This window comes from Empidonax traillii, unplaced genomic scaffold (genome assembly GCF_003031625.1).
Source record: "Empidonax traillii isolate 1590-97213 ecotype Southwest subspecies unplaced genomic scaffold, ASM303162v1 scaffold142:size1213974, whole genome shotgun sequence".
In the NCBI taxonomy this organism is placed as follows: domain Eukaryota; kingdom Metazoa; phylum Chordata; class Aves; order Passeriformes; family Tyrannidae; genus Empidonax; species Empidonax traillii.
The window spans coordinates 541898-558509 of record NW_020955335.1 but is presented as its reverse complement, the minus strand read 5'-3'; the positions used below and the strand labels follow the sequence as shown (position 1 = coordinate 558509).

General features: G+C 40.8%; 1 protein-coding gene across 4 annotated transcripts in view; it reads right to left on the bottom strand.

Annotated features, from left to right (window-relative positions):
• The window catches only part of THSD7B (thrombospondin type 1 domain containing 7B), a 306100-nt gene that overhangs the window by 235544 nt on the left and 53944 nt on the right, over positions 1-16612 (bottom strand). For all 4 annotated transcript variants that reach the window (XM_027884317.1, XM_027884316.1, XM_027884318.1 and 1 more), the window contains one exon: positions 15674-15847. In XM_027884317.1, the coding sequence (XP_027740118.1) occupies positions 15674-15812 (139 nt within the window). In that variant the 5' untranslated portion in view covers positions 15813-15847. The remainder of the gene's footprint in view (positions 1-15673; positions 15848-16612) is intronic.

The window sequence follows — 16612 nt, the reverse complement described above, 5'->3', positions numbered from 1 at the left end:
AAATGAAGCCCTGAAAATTAAGCTTTAGAAGTCTGTAAACTTCATCTACGACACTCAACTTTATCCTTTCTTACTCTTCCAATTTCAATCTGAGCAGCTGTGATAGTCGGGGCAACTCTTTAAGCACCTGAATCCATGCACCTCAATCCATGCAGCTTTTAAGAACATACATTTCTCTGGGTTTTTTAATATATGCAGAATACAATACCTAGAGAACAAATATGTTACTTGGGCATGCAGAGAAACCAGAAAACAATATAAATATTTAACTATGATGTCACAAAGCAGAATTCTCTTTCAGGGAGCTTTTCAGAAACTCTGCTCCTGCTCTTCGAGAGGAAGAGGTTGGCACCACTGAAACCTGGAAAAGGAGTTTCAACTCCCAAAACTCCATTCTTGTCCTCCTCATCAACTGCACAGGACATCATTTCATTTGGTTTTGTTACAGGAGGAGCACTGCTACCCTCATTCCTGAACAGAAGCACTAAAATACTGATTAGCCGTAAGGTTTTAAATTGAAAGCATGGTTTAAACAAGATAGACAATGTAAAACAGTAACCCAAAAGACTGGATTTTTTGGTTATTTCCTATTTATTGTTTTGTTTTCTCCTCTTATCGCACAAGAACCTCTCAGATCATGTTTTCTCTCAGTGCTGTGTACAGTGATTTCAGTTTTTCTTAGAGGATGCCAAACCTGGTGCCAAAGGTACACTCGGCTGCAAGGGCTGCCTGTGAATGAACTTGGGCCAAGAGCATCCCAGGTGTACGGTACCAACGCTGGGAGGGCTTCGCTGCTGTGCAGCAAATACGAAGCAAAAGTTTGGGGCAGGCTGGAGTGTTCCTGACTCCTCTGATGTCACCCAGCAATACAGACGATGCCGTGAAATGCACAGTCCTCGAGGTTGGCAGAACAGATGGAGCCTTAACCTTTACTGGAGACTGGTTACACAGCTTCTGCATCTTAAATAATTTATAGGAACTGATCATATGGGAGATTCAGCTGTGGAAACAGATGATGCTGAAACAAGATCTGATCCAATCTGTTCACTTGCCAGTGTTCAAAACCCGGGAAAGGTGAACAGGTCGCCCTGCAGCCCACGGCACTTGGAGGCATGGGATTTTCAGCCCCATACACTTGTTTATTACTGTTTACTGCATTTAACACAACCCAGCTTCAGCTTGTGGTGCACCACATTTCCTTCAGCTAAACAACTTTAACCCAGTTTTGCTCTAAAACCAAGGAAGTTTTCCCCAAATCACAGTTCAGACACTCCGCAGAGGAAGAAGCAAGTCAAGCAATCACTGTATATGCCCTCATACAAATCCCTAAGTAAAAAACAGTAGCTTGTTCTTAAGGTAAAATATTTACAAATGGGTACAGTGGTTCTGCAGGGCCTCCATTTTAAATACACTGAGAAGAAACCATAGGCTGAGAGCAGCATTTGTGCTGACCCTCAGGACGGGCGATGCTGGCACAGGGACACTCAGGGCTGTGAACACCATTATCCACAGCACAGGGCAGAGCAACCACATAAATGTGCCCGTTTGCACTTACACAGAGCAGCAGAGCACGAAGAAGCATGCCTTTTCAGACAGCTGGGGCAGTCTGAAAGCTCCCCCAAAACCATTCAGGAGAAGCATGTTAAAGCAAACCAGCCCAAGTTCAGCCTACTTTAATATTCCAGGCTAAAAACTGCTTTATGAAAGCTGATTCACGAACAGACCAAATATTGCTGTTCTGAGATGCACAACAAAGAGTGGGGCAGATGGTCAGGGGTGGCAGCAGCTTCACTCATCTTGATTTAATCCATCACCACAACCCTGTCAGAGCCCCCAGTCACGTGTGTTTCACTTACTCACTCGCTCGGTTCACACAAGGCATCCAAAAAAAGCCCACTGAACAAGATGTACAGCTCATATTTACTATCCAGCCCTGCCAGCATTCCTGGTGGTTTTTTAAAACAAGATCGGAGAAACAAATTTGCTCTTGGCTGCAAGAAGCTCTGCCAGGTTTTCCATCCTAAGTGTGTTTTAATCGGATCACCGCTTAAACTTTTCAAAAAACAGTGTTTAATGAAAACAAACAGATGTACAACTGCCGAATGTCACTGGGAGACTGTTAACGTGTGTCATCACCAAGCTTTAACAGCAGAACTAGGAAAAAAAAAAGAGATGGAGAGTTATTGCAGGGAAGTAAGGTTGCTATAGAAGTCCATCTCTCCCAAACACAACATTCCCTAGAGGAGGAAGGAGGGAGCTCCCACGCACAGCACGAGTGGGCGTCCGTGTCGGAGCTGATGAGCACACTCACCCACCTCCCACACGTGGGCAGGAGTCATCCCCTGCCCCAACCTGCCCACAGTGCCCTCCTGCCTTCCCACCGCTCACCCTCACATCTGCTGCAGGGCAGCTCACTTCTCACACTGCTGATTCAACAGAAGATCCTTCAAAATACTGGGGGGAGGAGGGATAAATACAGTTTCCTTCAAATCAGGCTTCAAATCGACTCATCCAGCAGCATCATCCAACCTGAGCCACTGAGGAGGGGGGATATGGATGGAAACCTCTGTCCAGGGGAGGATTTGGCTCCCTTTGGCAGCAGTTCTGCAAGTCCACGCTGCAACCTTCCGAATAAATACACCCAACTGAACAAGTGCCAAGCTACCAGCCAAGGCAGCTTCTCCAGAGGATAATTCCACTTACAGATTGCTACAAAATACCCACATCCAAATTATGGCTCCTATTTCTAGGAATCAAGCTGAATAAAAAGGTTTTTTTCCCCCCAACTTCCCACAGGAAAGCAAAGCAAAGAGCCCGTCTGAACTTTCCCTCCTTCCCTAATGAAACTCTTATTGATTTTTCATCCTTGTGAATCACTGCCTTGGAGCAACCTCCTTTAGCCGCAGGTTCTCACATTTAATTTCTGTGTATGCTTAAGGGGAAGTTTATCATGAGAGCACCCAGAAAGACACTAAAAGGGTTTTGTTTTTTTATGAGAAAGCTATGAAGTTTTACATATGGCATTTACCAGCCTAGTTTAACCAAAAAAAAAAAAAGAAAAAAGCCTCGAATAACCCGTGACATTAACAATCAGCAGATTCCTGTGACATCCTGTGCCACCTCCGTGCATTTGTCAGTGCACACAGGCAACAGAAGAACTTATTTATGTTGATAAAGAGTAAAAATATAAAAAAACCCCACCACAACAGGCATTCACTCAGATGTATGGAGTGTTAACAGGTACCCAAAGATAAGCAGACCAGAACACATGCACGTCCACAGCAGGAATTACTGGCACTGTCACGTATATTCGGGCTGGGCATGAAGAAACCGTTAGGATTTAATAAATAAATAATGAAAAATCCATCAGCAATACATTAACAGACAGACAGCTTTGCCAATACCAAGGACATAAAAAGCAGCAAATCTCTGGTAATTTATTCTTAAGCTAAAATTTCCCAGCTGCTTCAGTTGCTATTTAAATGGAAAAACAACTAAAATGCTACAGACCTTGTGGTTCTCATTCATGCAAAATACACTAATTTTACAGGTTTAGGGAAGAGGCAAATTTATGGGCCAACAGGCAGCCTCCAGGACACAGTAATTCAAGGTAACTCAATTAGCCAGGTTTGTATCTAAGAAAAGGAGATATTCTTTTGCTTAAAAGTTAATCTTTTGCATTGTGGTTAATACTGTCTGAATGGCACTGTCCACAAGTAAAGTATCGACTAGAACTGGCTCCAGAAGACCTGAGAACAAGGATCTTTCACAAAGTATCCAGGCTTCTGGGGGGAAAAAAAAAACATCAGGCCCTATAAAACTTATAGAAAAGAACTTTATCAGTCAACCAACCACCTGTTATTCTTAAGAGGTGAAGCAGGAGGAAAGCTTGATGGAAATCATCTTTTTCCCCATCTTTACGCCCAGCTTTTTTCCATTCTCTCACGTCTGTCTTTCCATTAAAGTTCCAACGCACTAGCACTTGTCCTAATGCTGATAATAACACAATTGTCCTTAACTGCTTCCCAAATTACCTGACTAAGGAGGGAATTCAATAGTGCTTCCTGGGTGGTACCAATTAACACCTCCCAGCAGGGAGCTGCAACAGCCCCCGAGGCGCTGCCCGTGAGCCGAGAGCAAAGCAGAGCAGAGAAACCACTGCTGGTCACAGGAGTGAGACTGAAAAAGGAACTCTGTGGGATGGTCAGGCTCTCAGAGGGAATTGTGCCAAGGGAAGGAAAGTCCCTGAACTGCACAGGAACAAGCACCAGACGAAGCCAAATGAGATGACTTATGTAGGGATAATTATTCCACCAGAAAGAAAAGTGGCAACAGAGAACAAAGAACAAAAAGGAGATTTTAAAGAGATAAGCAAGTTGAAAAAAAAATCAGGTGTTTGTTGGTCACAACAATTAGGTCTTCCACTCCAGGAATGTTTATGAACTGCAAAAAGTTACCAGGATAAGGTTGGGGAACTTTCATAACTCTCACTAAACTCAATACCAAAGCACCGAGATTAAAAGAAAGAACATTTATAAAATCCTACATGAAGCAAACATGAAAAGGTTGCTCGGCTGCAAGATAACTGAGTAATGTAACCTTTCAAAGCAGCAACAGAAAGCGATTAGACCATCCCTTGGATTGAAAATGATTGATTATGCTGCTAGTATTGGAATTGAAGTTGACTGTAATGTTTTTCATGTAATTGCTTTATCGAATGCTGCATGACTTTATTTGGCAATATACTCAGAACATTGGGAGTTTACCAGTTCTGCAGTTCCTGATACACCACAGACACACAGTTACAATATATTTATCCCAATGACATTGAATTAAATGGCACATACCAAGGTTACCTCCTGACCTTTCAGTTAAGGTCTGTGGGGAATCTCCTGCCTGCAGAATCATCTAGTTGATTTGAGTACCAGCAGCTCTCCATCCTCTGCATCTGTTCGCTGGTTTATTCCATAAAAAACTCTATCAAAAAAAACCAAAACTTAAATCTGATTTGAGGCCCTGTGTGCTGTAATAATTAAATCATTTTGAGGACTTTGAAAGCTGGCTCATCCATTAAAAAAAAAAAAATATCAGCCAAGGACAAGTAAATCAGTGAAGAAGATGAGTAAGTAAAACTTTTCCTTTTTTGTATTGGAGTACATTAAAATATCCACAGGGTGTTGTTTGTTTTTAATCTTTGTTTTTATCCAAAAAACCCAGCCTTCAAAGTTTAAATATAACTGCACAGAATTGCCTCTTCTCACCTGCTTTTCAGTGTCTTTGATTTGTTATCTCCCGGTGTCACTCCCTGCTCTTTGAAGAGAGTCCTGGCAAAGGTCAGCAGTCAATTAGCCATCAATAAATACCCAACAGGAGAGTGACAATTTTGGGCTGCCTGAGCTCCCATTACTAAACCAAGCAACATGTTGGAAAGCTCATAACAAAAAGCATAAAGTACTTTAGAGTGTTCTGAAAATAAATATAATGCTACCTTTAAAGCAGTAAGCATGAAAAATATCAAAGAAGGTATGTAATACCAAGTTTTATCATCTATTGCACACGTATATTGATTTAACCGAGACACGCTCACTTATCTACAAAGCAAAAAATTGGGTTTTAAGTACCGTACTTTGCAAGACCCTTAGGGCACAATAACATTACTGTCATCATTTACTCTGACTTCCCTGTCTCTCACTTGATCCATCTCCAGTCTTCTCAAAACAATGCAGCTCTGTTTCTATTTATGCCACCACGCCACTACCCGTGGCTAGATGGGAACACAATAATCATACACAGTCAACATAAAGCACAGGCAAAAATTAATGCTTAAACACAAACACACACACACCCACCAGCATCTGAGCAACAGATCTAACACTCAGACACACGGATAACTTCCCAATGCTGTGCATACAAAGGTGTACTGGGGTTTTGGGAAGGTGGTTTTGAACACTTTTTCCAAGTTTGAAATTGTTTGGGGACAGTCCTAAAACTAAGATCTTATTGGCATTTTGCAGAGGAATGCAGAAGAGAGAGGATTGATATTTCCTTTAGAGTAAAGTGGGATCAATAACAGTTAAAGTTTGGATAAACCCTGATTATTGGATTCCTACAACTTCAAAACGAATCCACGTCGGCCGCCTGTTAAACACAGACACGACTTCAAATCTGCAGAATCACAGATTCTCACATTAACAATGTTTTAAATCAAGGTACAATTATACTGGCGTTATAAAATATTTAATGCTGGTTGAAAAATAAATGTACTGAATTAGTTTAACTGAAAATATTGAACTCTTAGATAAGTTACTTATTTCGGTGACACAGCGGACACATTTAACACACAGAGCTGCGAACAATACACTGAAATTCATTTCCACTTCCTCGTGAACACAGTATTGTTTTATTAATGCAACCAAGAATATTAAGGGAATGGCAATAAAAACATGAGTGCTACCTTTTGTGCACTGTATTTAATAACAGAACTTCTGAAAAGTTCCCGGTGTTTTATCATTAAAGCCTCCTTTTAATCTTTGTCTATAAGAACTCTAATTCTGTGCCCTATCCAGGCAGCTGCTTCAAAACCCCGCAGATAATACACATTTATTTCTATGCATCTATTAAAAGCATAGAAAATGAAAAGTTAGAAATACTTTTTTTCTATATCCAGTGTCTATGCTGTGAAGATCTTCAATAGCTGGAAGAAAAGTGCTTCTTTCACAGAATCACGGAACATTCTGAGTTGGAAGGGACACACAAGGATCATCGTGTCCAACTCTTACACGAATGGCCTGGACAGAGATCAAACCCACAGCCTTGGTGTTATCAGCACCACGCTCGAACCAGCAGAGCTAATTTTGCTTAAAAGCAGCTGGGTAACATAAATCAATTTAACTAATGGGTCAAAAGATGTTGAAGGTGTCACAGCTATTGAAGTTAGTTTTCCCTTCGGCAGCTTCAAACCCATGAAAGTTATGATTATAAATGTCATACTGCAGGGAACCAAAACATGCCTCACTTAGGTGGATATTTTTTAACTATTGATATTTGAAGGTCTTGGGGATCTCAGGGGTGATAGAACAAACCCCAGAGAACACCAATCAGTGAAAAATTTCAGATAAGACAATAAACACCAGATATCCCCTCGCCCTGGGTTTAACCTCTCGTGGCTGGCACCCCCAGCCACGTTTCGCACTTCTGTTGACCTTTTCAGCAGGTCAATAAAATCCTGATAAAAACTTAGGGAAGTACCTACCTTACACATTTAATTTCTTAAGCATATTGAAAATATAATGCTTTGAATGTCAGAATTTTTCAGAGTCATCCAGTGTGAACTATTACTGCAAACGATGCGTAGGAAGACTTTGAAAGCTGCTGTTGACTAATCCAGGGAATAAGAACCTCTCATTACCACTTAATTCTGTACAGGGTATAAACACAGCTCTGAGCTTGTTCTCAGAGCTCTGTGCTGGTGGCATCAGCCCCTTCTCAACGCCTTCTGCTGAAAGCCTGACAGCACTGCTTTACAGAGAGCCTTTCAACCAGATCCTATGGAATACAGCAAGGGGGGGAGGGTGGAATACACAAAAACCAGGCAGCAAATATATTGGCTTAGGGCAAAGAAGGGAGGTGTATGGTCCTTTCCCCAGGATCAGCTGGGTACCAAGGCACACACTCAGCTCCGCCTCCGAGGCGTTGGGCCGGCTCCTCTTTGAACATATGCCCTTTCAAGTGAAATTAATCACTCTCTTTATCACTCCTGCAGCATCTGGAGCCATAATCATTACCCAACTGCTGAGAAAGAAATGAAACCACTAATCGCACGGGGAGCAGGGCTTAGCGTTCTGAGCAGGAAAGTTTTTATGAAGTTCTCATTTGAAAAGCGATTTTTCATGGCCAGCCCTTCCAGGACACGCCACACAAAAGCTGGACCTACTCGAGCAACTGTCTACAACTCATCCCCCAGCACACAGAACCGCTACAGACGTGCTATAATAAAGTTTTAACATGCTTTTCCAAACTTAGCTCTACAATCCTCATTCACTATTACAAGCAAGTACGACATGGAGACACATTTAACCATAAACTTTAAAAGGCCTCTGGAAGAAGGAACTGCAGAAGATGTGGTGGACATCAGTGTCATCAAGAGTAAGGGCCAGACAGTGCCTCTAGATTCACACACCACACTCGTGCTGATCTCAACAGGAATCCCCCAGGCAAAATGAAGACCCTTCATTCAGAACTACCATATTAAGTAGCCATTTCATCATATCTATCCACTAGCTGAAAGTGATTAAAATAAACCATATCAACAATACTGCAATCATCTGGGTTACCACGAAATGTCCCCCACCCCTTCTGACTTTTCTAATTCATTTTCCTGGCATTTGCCATTCATGTTTTTTGAAACTAAGAAAGAATATAAAGAACAAGTTGAAGACAGCAGGACTATTCTCTTAAATTCCAGAGGGGGAGGAAAAAAAAAGAAAATCTAGGGAATAAGGGTGTCAGAGGGCAGACAACCCAAACCTCATGAAGAATCCCTAGAACGAATCAGCAGCATTACTTGCATAGTGAGAGCAACAATAGGCATCTTAGGGACTTCTAAATCAATTTTGTGTATTTTCACCCATAATAATTGTGCTCTACATAAGAACTGAGTGAGAAGGTGATTATCCCCATATACTGAAATCATTCAACTAAGTGGCCAAGTAAAACTCCAGCTTAAGATATAATTATTAAGAAAAAACCCCTGCAGGGTTCTGAACAAGGGCAGCAAAATAATTAAATCTAGTACTCTGCTAAAACAGGCTGAAAATGTGATCATCCATTTTTAATGCTCCGCCTATACGTAACAACAGAAATCTTTCCAACAGCTGCATTCAATTAAAAAAATATTAACCCCAAGGAAAAACTACAAAAACATCCCCATCTGTTTTTCTTGCCACTCACTGTGCTTCTTTTGTGACTGAAATATGTACGACAATACAATCCAATGAAGTTGAATGAACAGTACCACAATTCCAACAATAATAAGCTATCTTTTTATTTTTTAAAATGAACAATTTAAAAGAAACCACTTTTGCAGATTTTCCCCTGTGACCCCCAGCTCTGTTCCCATAGTAACTATTGAGGAAAGAAAAGGATAAGAAGCCTAACATACTTTTCCCAATACCAACAAAACACAGGGAAAAAAAAGCACCTTATTCTCAAAAACTATTATTCTCAGGGAGGGAAGAGGGACATTAAAAGATTAGTGTGAATCTCCTGTGTAATCTAGTTTAAACCACCACCTACTGAACATCTGATGTTGGTTAGACAAAGATGTTTGTTAAAGCGGGCGGCCTTTGTGTAAAAGAACTGTTGAAATAGTTTTGCAAGCCCAACAATAACAAAATTACCAGGAACACGCTGTAAAAGCTCCCATCTGAACGCAGCAAGGCACCAGCCCACAGCCGTGCTGTGGCTCAGCGCTCGTCCCCAACGAGGAACTCGCATTCCAGGCATGGAAAGTGCAAATTTTGGAACTTATTTCAGTGTTGTTTCAGCTCCTCCTCTGCTGAACTTTTTAACTGGTCTCATACTCTGCGCTGGAGTGTGTTTTTCTGGGAAAATACACAGAAGCCTGTGGCCACCAAGAACCTTCCACTGGTGCTGAGAGGTCCCTACAGGAAACCAGAGCTAATAAGGGAACAACTTGGAAACATCAAGTTTACAGACAAGGAGAAACAGCATCAGTTTAGGCACTTCTGCATTACACTTCCCAAACTCCTCCAGGAGCTATGTCAATGGCATTCTCTGCCTGTGCCACAGGGAGGTCCCTCAGCCATGTCCCATACACTGATCTCTGTGCCCGGTGGGATAAGGACGGGACCAGGGGGGTGTGCTCCGGGCTCCTGGGGCATTTTATCCATCCCAACACAGACCTCGAGCCCCTGGAGGAAAGCCCAGGCTGGAAAGTGATCTTCCAGCGTAAGAAGGGTTCTCCAGGAGAGAGATGGAGCTCTTATGCTGTGTGTTTGTGTGGTTCCCTGACGAACACACCAGTATTTACTGCCTGTAGACACAAGGACTCCACCAACTTTGAAATGTCTCACCCACCCAAACATTAATTGCAGAACCACCGCAAAGGGTTATAAATTAAGGCAATGAGTGCATCTCCACAACCCCAAAGCAAGTTGGATTCAGCTGTTGAGACAAGAAGACCACAGGAGGACACCACATCAGAACTGGAATAATGCAGGTGAGGTGCAGCAGCAGAACATGATGTAACAGAATTTAGAGGCCTTTGGACCAGGAAGGAAAAAATGTGGATAGGAAATGGTGAGGACAATTAAGAGAGAAAACCAAATGTTTATCCACCTGAAACGGCTGTGCTTCTGTCTGAGGAAACACGAAATTATCTTTGAGGCCACCCTTAAAGCTTCTCAAATATCAGTGATTAATATCAACCAGCATATTAAGTCTTGCTGCTACCGCAATTTTGCAAAACTACTTTCTCCGAATATTCGAATATTATTGGAGTTTTTTGAAGTTTCATAGAAATAGAAGTGGAATTTATATTTTCCCATTAAATATTCTTCATAAATAATTATTTTAGACAAATTTATAACTAAAGTACTACTTTTTTATTTAAATAACTTTTTTAATAGCTACATAATGAAACTACACCAAGACATTAAAAACAACTAACCTGCTTCAAAGGAAACTGTTCATTACAAAATATTTTTTAAAAATGATTCAGAGAAATTTTAAGCCAGACACTTCTAATTACAATTGTAAAATATCAGCAGGTGAAACCTTCACTGAGGTTTGATATAATTCTAAGGAGCAATGCCAAGAAAAGATTTCACTCAGAGTTCAAAGCGAATATGTTTACTTACAGAGGTCCAGAAGCTTGGTACCCTCAATGAGTAAACACATTAGCAGCAATGACCAAAAGAAGTGTTACTTAAAGAGTAGTCTGGCTCAAGAACAGAGGTATAAAACTGGTCATTATTAAAGTTCAAGGTAAAAATAAGAAGGCTCATCATTTTAGAACAACTTTTCATCGTCAGAGGTTTGGAATCATGAGTCACAAATACCACAAACCTCCCAGATGCCACACAGAGATACTAAAAAGCCATTTGTGCCTCATTCAGGAGGTGTTTTCCTATCAGAGTCATCACTTAATGTAGGACAGATCATCGCTCTTCACTTTGTCGAGCTTCTCGAAAAACTTCACTTGTTGCCGAGCTATTTTTGAATCTCCTTTCAGCAGGTCTGAGCTCTGCTGTCCTTTGAAGGCCTGGGCTCCTTTTAACATTTAGTGTAGGTAGGTAAAAACCTGTCTTTTAAGACATAAGGTCAGAAGCACTTCCAAACCAGCACTTGACCTTCCTGAAATGACGATCTTGAGAAAGGGCATTTTATGGCAGCATTATCTGAGAACAGAGAACAAAAGACCCTTTGCATCGAAGCCCGTGGCTGCCCCACCCACCCTCACGGGCAGTTCAAAGGTTCCTCCCACGTTAGAAGTGGCTCCCTGAAATGTTCATTTCGTACCTTTTCCGTTATGGATTGTTTCTGAAGAAAGACTAATGATCAAAACCCATTTGCTCACGCTATTTTAAGGACAACTTTCAAACACGGGTAGTGACTCCGAACTGAAGTTTTCCTGCGTTCACCCGGGGCAGGAGCACTTACGGCTCACACCCCTGGCTCCCCGAAGCCCACCAACTCCAGAGGTTTAATGGTTCCTTCCCCGGGGAAAAATCTCTCTCCTGTGATCAGAACCATTACAAACCCATTTCCCAGTCTAATACCTCGCTTTCAGTGCTCTTCCACTCATATCAGGGAGCACGTCCCTGCTGGGCTAAATCACCATCCTGACTCATTTTTGGTGGAGAATTACAGATGGAGAACTCCCTGGGACACGACATCTGGGTTTCTAACAGTCTGCTTTTTCCCTTGCACAACAGATAGAGTATTATTTCCATGTTAGTCTTTTTACCACGATTAAAGACCTGTTTTCCTAAAAATCAGAGCATTTTCATCCTACAAGAAACATTTTTATCATACTCCGCTTATTAAAAAATAAAGCCACATCGTCGCTTTAGCTCTGAGAGCCACCTTTATGGGTACACCCCTTATCCTTTCCAATCTCTTAGCATTTCGGGGGAAACAGCATGTGCACAGGTACTGAAGTGCAGTTTGTGAGGGAGGTGAAGACACCAGCAGTGATGGGGAGATGGGAACCAACCCATGTTGGGACACCAAGTGTCTCTGGGAAGATACACCTCAGCGTTTCGCAGTCCTGATTATCAGCCCCTCTCCGATGAAGCCCACGGAATATTTCCTGTGTTGCACACATATTTTACACTTCATTTTGGCTTCAGAACTAAATCTCAGAGCTTCACCCAAAAAATAAACGGACTGGAACTACGCTGTGGATCCATGTGTGTGTGTGAGTCAACATTCCACGCGCAGTTTTAAAAGCCTGAATTGCCGTCACTAAAACACAGAAATATCGGCATTGCAGGGATTCCAGGAGCTTTTAGGACCACTCAAGTGCTGAAGAAAATCAACATGGGGAAATACGCAAACCGCTAATTGGCAATTGCATGAAATGCTATTAATTTACAAAAATTTAGATCCAATCAAACATAGCGAGTGTGAGAAAACCTTTCAGCTCTTTGAGGCTGCTGAGTAATTTAACTGATATAATTATTGCTTTCAACTTTAGTGGTCACTAAATGAGTATCTGACAAGGAACATCTTGAAACCAAAAGATATTTGGATATCATTATGTAACTTCTAGAAGCCAAAAGCTCAAAATAAATGGTTTTAAAACAGGCCACAAATAAGCAACACGCAAGTGACAGGGAAGAGCACGTATAATTTACTTCACACTGACAAGTTCTTACATTTTAGAATTACAGAGCCTGGTTTTTTTGTAGATGCAGTGATTTCAATACTGTTGCTTTCACGCACCCCAAGACCGCCAAGCCCAGCTTGAAAATGTACAAGTCTTCATTAGATAAAATCAAGGACTTAACTGAAAAAGTCTGTTACAAACTGCAGTGCTGATGTGATTCTTTTTTCATTTGTTTCTTTTTTGTTTCTTTTTTGGTTGTTTTTTTTTAAGCCCCATCCATATTAAGGACACCTCCCTGGACTAGGAAAACTCATTTTAGTACATATAAATTCATTTTCATAAAGTCAGAGCTTTCAGTGGCATAATCTTATTTAATTATAAAGCATGACATTTCAATAAGGAGCTGGATTTCCCCCCAGCAGGTAAGTAACTTGCCATGCTTCCAGCAGCCAATTCAAGATTTAAAAACAGATCATCCACTTTCCCATAAAGGATTGCTCATTTCTTATTAGGTTGTTTCATTTAATAAAAAAAAAAAAAAAAAAAAAAAAAAAAAAAAAAAAAAAAAAAAAAAAAAAAAAAAAAAAAAAAAAAAAAAAAAAAAAAAAAGCACAACAGCTGCAGGTCTTTCTATCAGAATGGATCTGCTCAGTTCTGACATTAAAAGTTTTTAATTTCAGGTTCTCTATGCTGTGCTTTCATTTAAGTTTTCTTATTTTGCATTAGGCACAAAAGTCCTCAATCTATGGGATAATTTTTATTATTATTATTATTATTATTATTATTATTATACAAACCACAGACCTCAATACATCAAGATCTCCACAATCTACATCCCAAAGTTATTTTATTATTAATACTCTGCCACAACAGGTTATGTTAACCCTTCTACCTCTTCAGATCCACCTGTTCCATTCAACTTACCATCCCTCTCTTCCCAAAATTTTTAGAACTGTGATCTTTTAGAAAATTTAGACTACTGCAGAGAAAAAAAAGGGGCTTCCCAAATCCTGTTTCTTAGCAAAACAAAATGTTTTGGGTGAACATACTATTTATTTCCACCTAGAACTAAACATTTGGGCTTTAGATGTAACTTTTATCAAATTTTCAACAAAATACTCCTATGAAAAAAGGAAAAGAAAAAAAATGTTTACAAATACCAGAGGGGAAAAAATAAATCTTTTTTTTTTTTTTTTCCCAGCAGGACAATGAGTTTGGCTGAAGCTCACAAGTGATTTTCATCTGGAAAACATTTCACTCAAAGTTGTTTTCTACCTCTTGTCACTACATAAGCAGAGAAAGTACATCAAAACACGCTTAGTATTTTCAGAGTGACTCTTGAGAGCTCAGGTATTTTTAATTCACTGTGGGAGTCACAAGAGCTGACAATTTTTCTTCTGCATCTGCAAGACTGACCTTTACAACAAGCTCACCGTGGGGCTTCCAGCGCCCGGTGCCCACGTCCACGCACACCTGGGCACCACCTTCTCTTAGCTCTAAACAAACCTGCCTCAGGTGCCTCTGAAGCATCAATAACTCCTTACTGTCAGCTGGAATCATCGAGTCAAATTAAATTTTTATGACTTCAAATGCACAGCCCCAAAGACCAACAGCACAACACACCTCAGAACCGAAGACAGACAGCAACGAAGGCTCTAATTTGACTTAAGAAAACAACTCTACCTTTCAAAGCTTGTTCAAAAATCTGATAAGTAACAGTGAATTGGGGAAAGACATTGGTGTTTATTTCCTCTTCATTTCATATGTTTGACATTACAAAAAAAAAGAGTCTTTAGAAATAAAGTGTCATATTGCACTGCCCCAGCACTCAGCCTCCCATCCCAGCAGCCAGGCAAGAAGCTGCTGTTGATCCCACCAGAAGGACAGGAGCCCTCCTGGAATAATTGCTTCATTACCTTCTACAGAACTATAATTAAAAAACAAATAACCAAAATACCAAAGAACCTCAAAAAAAAAAAAAAAAAAAAAAAAAGGGAAATAAATTATTTTTCCATCAAAATGAATCGCTCTCTCGCTCAGTCACAGAAGGCCAAACCTCAAAGGGATCCTGGGCACTGAACCCTCTGGTTCAGCTGGGTATTTTTGATTAAGTGCTTTAAGTAAACATTTCCCAATTTGACAGTTTTTCCATTTCACTGAACGTTCTCTGTTGTTGTGTGTTGTGCTACAAAATAAGCACCCAAAGCACCACGTTTGGGTTTGTGCAGCTGTATCACACCATCTCCTTCCTACCCATCACCTCCCTATCACTGAGAGTCTATCAGTGTGTCTCCACACGTTTCCAAGCCTTGTGCACACCTGGTTTTGCACATTCAAGCCCTGCATGTATCCAGCCTGACCAAAGGACAGAAATAATTCACTAAATGGACCAAGGAAATTACAAACAGGTCAACCAGAGCGTGGACTTCTGGCTCAGTATATCCTGAAAGTGTGCCCTTTGCCTTCAAAAATGAAAAGAAAATTATGAATTATTTTGAAGGAAGCAACAGTAGGATGATGATATGATGACATCATGGTCCAGTAAATATTTTACTCTTGGATTAGAAGTATTGAGGAGTCCAGAATTATACTCTAGAGTCACTCTGGTGCTTAACTGCAACAGGTATGAAGATTATTAACTTACAGAGATTAAACTCCTCTATTTGTCAGTTACAAAAAAAAAAAAAAAAATCATAACAGAAGACATTATCAGGCATTTTTAATTCATTACTGAGCTAAAACAGAATGAAGAACAGGCAATCACTCCATCCTTAAACACAAGAATTATCTAGTAGATAAGAGAATATATCCTTATCCTACCTGTTTTCCAGACAAATTGGTGACCTCTCCTGGCTTCCAGATCAGCTGTTTGTAACATTAAGAAAACAAACAAAAGGAAGGGCTTCCCCAGGCTCTGCCATGCCCAATGAGGAGAAACCCAGTTCTGTTGTAGAAGCATAATTCAGATAATTCAGTCTCTTGTCTTCTTTGGTCCTAGAATTAACAAAAAAAAAAAAAAAAAAAAAAAGAGAGAAAGCTTGCTAAAATATTTAAAACACCCAGGCAACAGGCTCAGCCTAAGGGTAACCTGCTGGCCACTGTGCATTTCACAGTCCCTGTGTGCCAGATTTGATGAGGACAAGTCTGGTACAGCTGCTTTGCTTGGAGAGAGAAAGAGGGGAAAAAAGAAGGGAGGGAAGAGAGAGGAAGAGCCAGGTCCCAGAGGACCTGCAGACCCACCCTACAAGAGCCACTGTAAACGCTTTAGCAGGTTCTTAAGAAGAAATCTACCAGTGCAAATAAATGGCAAGGGATCCAGGAACAGTGTGGGGTATGTTCCTTTTCTCTGCTTAACTTTAGCATGAATATTACCATGACATAGGCAGAGAAAACCAAAGGGAGAACGGGTTCCAGGTGCAAAATTCAGCTCCCAGTACAGACCCCATGTCCTACATTTCAGATCCCTGACAACCAAAACAACAGACCTGGAATTGTTTTAGCTCTGTGTAAAGATGGGATACACAAGAGCACCATCAGAAAGGCAGCAGGAAAAGCAGGATAGCAGGGGTCGCTTTTTAGCACATGATGAACCACCTAGAAAGGGAAAACTGGACACTATGTAGGCATTTCCAAGGAATCTGAGACTCTCATTCAAGTCCCTGATCTCTGAGCCCCAGATCAGCAGCCAGTTACTCCAGAGAGGTCTCTCTGACTAAGGGATTTTAATTAAGCTCTCCAGCACTTCAGATGAATACCAGA